At 41.8% G+C, this 6000-nt stretch overlaps 1 protein-coding gene across 1 annotated transcript in view; it reads left to right on the top strand.

The window, feature by feature from the left end:
* Positions 1 to 5722, top strand: part of LOC124273263 (cAMP-dependent protein kinase catalytic subunit PRKX-like) — a 50265-nt gene extending 44543 nt beyond the window's left edge. The window contains exons 3-8 of the mRNA XM_046708479.1: positions 1664 to 1927; positions 2588 to 2707; positions 3912 to 4007; positions 4258 to 4315; positions 5043 to 5120; positions 5390 to 5722. Coding sequence (XP_046564435.1) covers positions 1664 to 1927; positions 2588 to 2707; positions 3912 to 4007; positions 4258 to 4315; positions 5043 to 5120; positions 5390 to 5515 — 742 coding nt within the window. The 3' untranslated portion in view covers positions 5516 to 5722. The remainder of the gene's footprint in view (positions 1 to 1663; positions 1928 to 2587; positions 2708 to 3911; positions 4008 to 4257; positions 4316 to 5042; positions 5121 to 5389) is intronic.
* The last annotated feature ends 278 nt before the right edge of the window (positions 5723 to 6000 follow it).

Genomic DNA, 6000 nt, shown 5'->3' on the forward strand with positions numbered 1-6000 from the left:
TCATCAATTTTTTTAACTGTTTGTTAATTTTCCTAAAGTATACAAATTAGATTTTAAAAGTGTCTACATTCTCAAAAGTGCATGTTCATTACAGTTGACAGGCTTGTATCTAGGCGATATATGCATATATAACTCATAACACATTGACTGGTATCTTGAATACTTCTCATTACTCTTATACAGGCTACCACTCTCACTGGCAACTGAGTGATTGGATACTTATTTATATAGCTCACTTGGAAGAGGGATAAGTGTGTATATTACATGTTACTTTGTCTGTATCACTATGATGGATGTGTATATTTTGTCAGCCTATGTGATGACTTTATTCTCTATTGTTCCTGAAGTAAAGTAATGACCAAAAACTATTTTAAGGACTGTCAGAATCAGGTGATGATCAAAACTGATCTCTTTACCTCCCTGCTATATTACAGGTTAATATACATGTACAGTGTGGAGACAAGAACAGTTGTGTCCCTTATTATAGTAGTTCCAGTGTCGGACGAATATGGGTTTGAACAACAGAAAACATGGGTGGCATAGTGGTTAAAGCGTTTGCTTGTTATGCCTACGATCTGGGTTCGGTTCCCCACATGGGTACATTGTGTGAGTACCCAGACTATGATATTGCTGAATTTTGCTGGGAGCAGCAGTATTAAAACTATACTCACTCACTGAAAACAAGATTCACCAGACTCTTGGATTAGTGGATTTTAGTTGCAGACTACCGGTTTATATATAGTTTATATTTATTATTCGGTGTGTGTGTGTGTGTGTGTGTGTGTGTGTGTTGGCTCATCCTATGGTTAAAGACCGGTTCGAATCCCCAATCCCCACATGGGTGCAATGTGTGAAGCCCATTTCTGGTTTCTCCAGCCGTGATGTTGCTGGAATATTGCTAAAAGCGGAGTAAAACCAAACTCAGTCAGTATATTTATTATTCAGTTTGTAAGTCTATTAAATGCTATAACTGTGACATGACTTGTGTATTGGACATTCCATGAAATGTGAATCTTCATCTTTATAGGGTAGCCTCATGGTTAAAGCGTTCACTTATCACGCCGAAGAACCATGTTCAAATCCCCACATGGGTACAGTGTACCTACACTGTTTTAGCAGTGTGTTCTTCCTGTTCAGGCTGTAGGTGTATCACAGACTTTGTCTTTCTTGCATATAACCATTTGTTTTCAGGACGGCTTGACCCGTGAAGGTCCGGGTTAGAATCCCAATTGTGTAGATCATGCTGTTGATCACTGGAATATCTGGTCCAGACTCGATTATTTACTGACCGCCACCATATAGCTGGAATATTGCTGAGTGTGGCGTAAACCTAAACTCACTCACTCACTCACGGGTTGAGTAGCCTTGTGGCCAAGCATTCTTTCGTCATGCCAAAGGCCTGAGTTTGATTCCCCACATGGGTGCTCCCCATCTTGGTATTGCTTATGGGGCGGTGGGGTATCCTAGTGGTTAAAGCGTTCGCCCATCACGCCGAAGGCCCGGGTTCGATTCCCCAGATGGGTACAATTTGTGAAGCCCATTTCTGGTGTCCCCTGCTGTGATATTGCTGGAATATTGCTAAAAATGGCGTAAAACCGTACTAAGTCAGTCAGTCAGTTATTGCTTGTGTTGTCAGATTAAGTCACTCATGTTGTATTTTCAGGTTGTGGTCATGTCACGACGAGAAGTTCCTGTACATGTTGATGGAGTATGTTCCAGGAGGAGAACTGTTTTCTTATCTTCGCACACATGGGTTTTCCAAAAACTCAGATGCAAACTTTTATGCGTGTGAAATTGTATGTGCATTGGACTTCCTTCATTCCCAGCAAATTGTGTACAGAGACTTAAAACCGGAAAACTTGTTGTTAGACACAGAAGGACACATGAAAATAACGGACTTCGGTTTTGCTAAGAAGGTGATAGACAGGTAGGTACACAGGTAATTGACATAGCAACCTGGTTACCCCTCAGGTATGTCATTCATTATAACTGATCACTGCTCTGAAACCACTGATCTGCAAAAATGTGTCACTAAGTTATCAGTACTCACAAGTGGTGATTATAGTCCTATGTATAATTACTGTCAATCTCATGGAAAATATACCCGTGAAGATCTGGGGTACAATAGGTCTTCAGCAACCCATACTTGCCACAAAAGGCGACTATGCTTGTCGTAAGAGGCGACTAACGGGATCGGGTGGTCAGGCTCGCTGACTTGGTTGACACATGTCATCGGTTCCCAATTTCGCAGATCGATGCTCATACTGTTGATCACTGGATTGTCTGGCCCAGACTCGATTATTTACAGACCGCCGCCATATAGCTGGAATATTGCTGAGAGCGGCGTAAAACTAAACTCACTCACTCATGGAAGATGTGTTATACATAGAACAAGATGGGTAGATAGGCTAGATATCCACTTTGAATCCACTGATTTGACAAAAAATGTTGCAACTGAGTGTAACTACGTCATTAAACCTCACAATTGTTGATTACCGTAAATTTCTGAATAAGATGGAAATATGTTATACATGGAGCAAGATGGCTGGACAGACTAGGTGCGTGATGCTCATGTTCCCTGTTTCAGAACGTGGACGCTCTGTGGCACTCCAGAGTACTTGGCACCAGAGATTATACAGAGTAAGGGCCACAACAAGGCCGTGGACTGGTGGTCATTGGGGGTTCTTATATATGAAATGCTGGTCGGGTGAGTACATCCTTGGTTCAACCCCAGCTTCCACCAACTTTACAAAACGAGTGCTGTTATGAATCGTATCAAACAACTCTGTGACAGAGTGCTGTTATGAATCGTATCAAACAACTCTGTGACAGATCTAACTTTAATATATATGACAGTGTAGCATTTTCCCAAGTAACAGTACCACCTTCCACCATGATGCAACCACTTCACAAAAGGGAATGCAGTTATGAGGCGTATCACACATCTCTATCACAGATATGAATTTAATGTATATGACAGTGTAGCATTTTCTCTAGTTGCAGGAGTTAAATTTTAACTCACTAACTCTAGTTACAGGACCACTTCTGTGGTCTAGCAGATAAAGCATCTGCCCAGAGAACTGGAGGTCAGTGGTTTGATCCCCAGGACACTCCTTACCAAAGACATTAGAAGATGGTACTTGTTGTTGCCCTACCTTGGGGGACAGCACGGGAACCTGTTGTCGGCATTTGGGGGACAGCACAGGAACCTGTTGTCGGCATTTGGGGGACAGCACGGGAACCTGTTGTCGGCATTTGGGGGACAGCACAGGAACCTGTTGTCGGCATTTGGGGGACAGCACGGGAACCTGTTGTCGGCATTTGGGGGACAGCACAGGAACCTGTTGTCGGCATTTGGGGGACAGCACGGAACCTGTTGTCGGCATTTGGGGGACAGCACAGGAACCTGTTGTCGGCATTTGGGGGACAGCACAGGAACCTGTTGTCGGCATTTGGGGGACAGCACAGGAACCTGTTGTCGGCATTTGGGGGACAGCACAGGAACCTGTTGTCTCATAGTCTTTAGACTGTGTCTGTGTTTGGTATCCATGTTAAACTGTGGCACAATACCCTTTGTATTTATGCATCCGCTGGATTAAAATATCAGACAGGAGTGTTACCATCCCCTGCACAACTTCTCTGGAGGTTTGTGTGCACCTTCTAGTGAGTGAGTTTAGTTTTACGCCGCTTATTGCAATATTCCAGCAATATCACACCAGAAATGGGCTTCACACATTGTTGTGGGGAATCGATCGGGCTGAAATCTCATGCTGTTGAACCATTGTCTGGTCTTCGATTATTTACAGCCTGAGGAGTGGGCGCTTTAGCCCTGAGGCTACCCCACCGCCCCTATGCACCCTCTAGATGTTCCACTGAGGAAGGGGGATTTCATGAAACTACATCTCTTTCAGGTTCCCTCCATTCTATGATGAAAATCCATTCGGTATCTACCAGAAAATCCTTGCAGGGAAAATAGAGTGGTCCAAGGCCCTGGATCCTGTTGCCAAGTGAGCAATGTTTATATTTTATTTGTGATACAATTATTTCATGTGTACATGAATAGTATGTTGTTAACACTGATGTGTTAGCTTATAAAAACTTTATAGTCTGCTGTAAGTGGATATCTAAAATGTGGACGTAGGTTGTTTGTTGTAAATAAAGATAATGTCCAGGTTTGTGATGTCATTCCCCAAACTGTGTCATATGTTAATGTTATCCTACATTTCTCCTACTTATTAACCAATATTCCTGTTTCAGAGATCTAATTAAGAAGCTTCTTGTTCATGACAGGACAAGGAGACTGGGGAATATGAAGGTAAGACCAGCAAGAGTTGCTTCCCCTGGCTAGATTGACATTCACTCAGTGTAGAGTATATACTGATTATCATACATGTCACTAGGTTGAATATTGAGTGATGGGATATAGGTGTGTTATAAAACAGCAAGTATATACATGGCTTACATAGATGTAATAATATAACAATGGAGGGCAAGTTTCATGTATGGAGATGTTTCCAAAAGTTTTTAAGTTAAGTGGAATAAATATTTGCATTATTTTTAGATATACATTGTATAAGACAGTTGGGTATTAATCATTTTTCTGCAATGAACAGTCAACTTTCTCTGCAGTGTATTTTTAAAATCCGTACTCAACACTATTCAAACTGTATGATAACTCCTTGTAAATAATCTGGACCAGACAAGCCAGTGATTGATATTACAACAATATCAATGTAGTTGGGTTACAGTGAAATGGAATCAACCAAACCTGACGATGTGATCCAAAAAGTCATACTGTATTACTCAATGTGTGATATGCAATATATATGTAAATATAAACTTGACATCTCATGAGAGCCATTTTGGTGTATTGTGGAAAGCTGCAAAATGTACTTGCAAAATTGGTATAGTGGGCAAGCATTGGTTGCTGGGGGCTTGGTTTATGCCAGAATTCCCACGTGCTAGGACAGTGAACTAGTAAACCAGTAACTGTGACAGAGTCAACAGGTTATTGGGCATTTATGGCGAACTGTCTCTTCCAGTTTGGGGCTGAGGATGTGAAGAGACACCGATGGTTCAAGGGCATCAACTGGGATGACGTCTTCAACCGAAAACTCAAGGTGAGCAGATTGAGTTACAAATATTCAGTAGCTATGAGATATAACATTTGCAGTCCCTGTGTTTGATTAACCCATGAACAGATGGTGAGTATTATATTTAAGGATAGAGAATTTTCAGAGATGACACCAGGTGTTCACAAAAGGATGAGCATGTAGAGTCCTACTGGTCATAGAAAAAAAAGTGGTGTAGAACCCAACTCCCTCTCTCACTATTCATGCACTGCCCTTCTTTGTGATACTCCTTCAGCATGTGCATCTCTCTGTTTCAGCCCCCAATTGTTCCAAAGCTTGCCTACTCAGGTGATACAACAAATTTTGACGACTATTCCGATGATAACTGGCAGGACGCTGCTGCCGTTGATCAAGAAACAAAGGACATCTTTGCTGACTTTTAGTCGTCCTTCATTAAAGGAGAGCCCTCCATCTTGCTCAAGTGCCGAGCGTTGTCACCAGGCATGGACATTGTCGCATTTGTCAAGACCTTCTTCAACGACGTTTGGTGTTTTATTTCATTATGTGATGAAATGAAGGTATACCTATTAGTATCTTCCAGTACAGTCTTTCAAAGTGTTTGGCTTGCAATAAAGGTCAACCTGAACGTGGATCTACGACAATAACTGTTCTTATTTTTCCTGGAGCCATGCAGTCCTGCTTCTCACGATAGAAGAATGTGTGTGTGATGAACATTCTGTCCATGGAGGACCAAAGAATGTCATGTGACCAATATTTTACCCAACCACCTTAACTATTGTTTTAGAGATCGGTTGTTAACCACATATTTTGGCAGTCCTATGAAAAGTAGACACCAGACATTTTGTAGGTTTCTGAGAGACCTTTTAGACAATATCCTGCAACAAGAAGCCTCATTTTAACATTTGTC

The sequence above is a fragment of the Haliotis rubra genome, unplaced genomic scaffold (genome assembly GCF_003918875.1).
Source record: "Haliotis rubra isolate DU_JTF1 unplaced genomic scaffold, ASM391887v1 Scf179, whole genome shotgun sequence".
Taxonomy (NCBI): Eukaryota; Metazoa; Mollusca; class Gastropoda; order Lepetellida; family Haliotidae; genus Haliotis; species Haliotis rubra.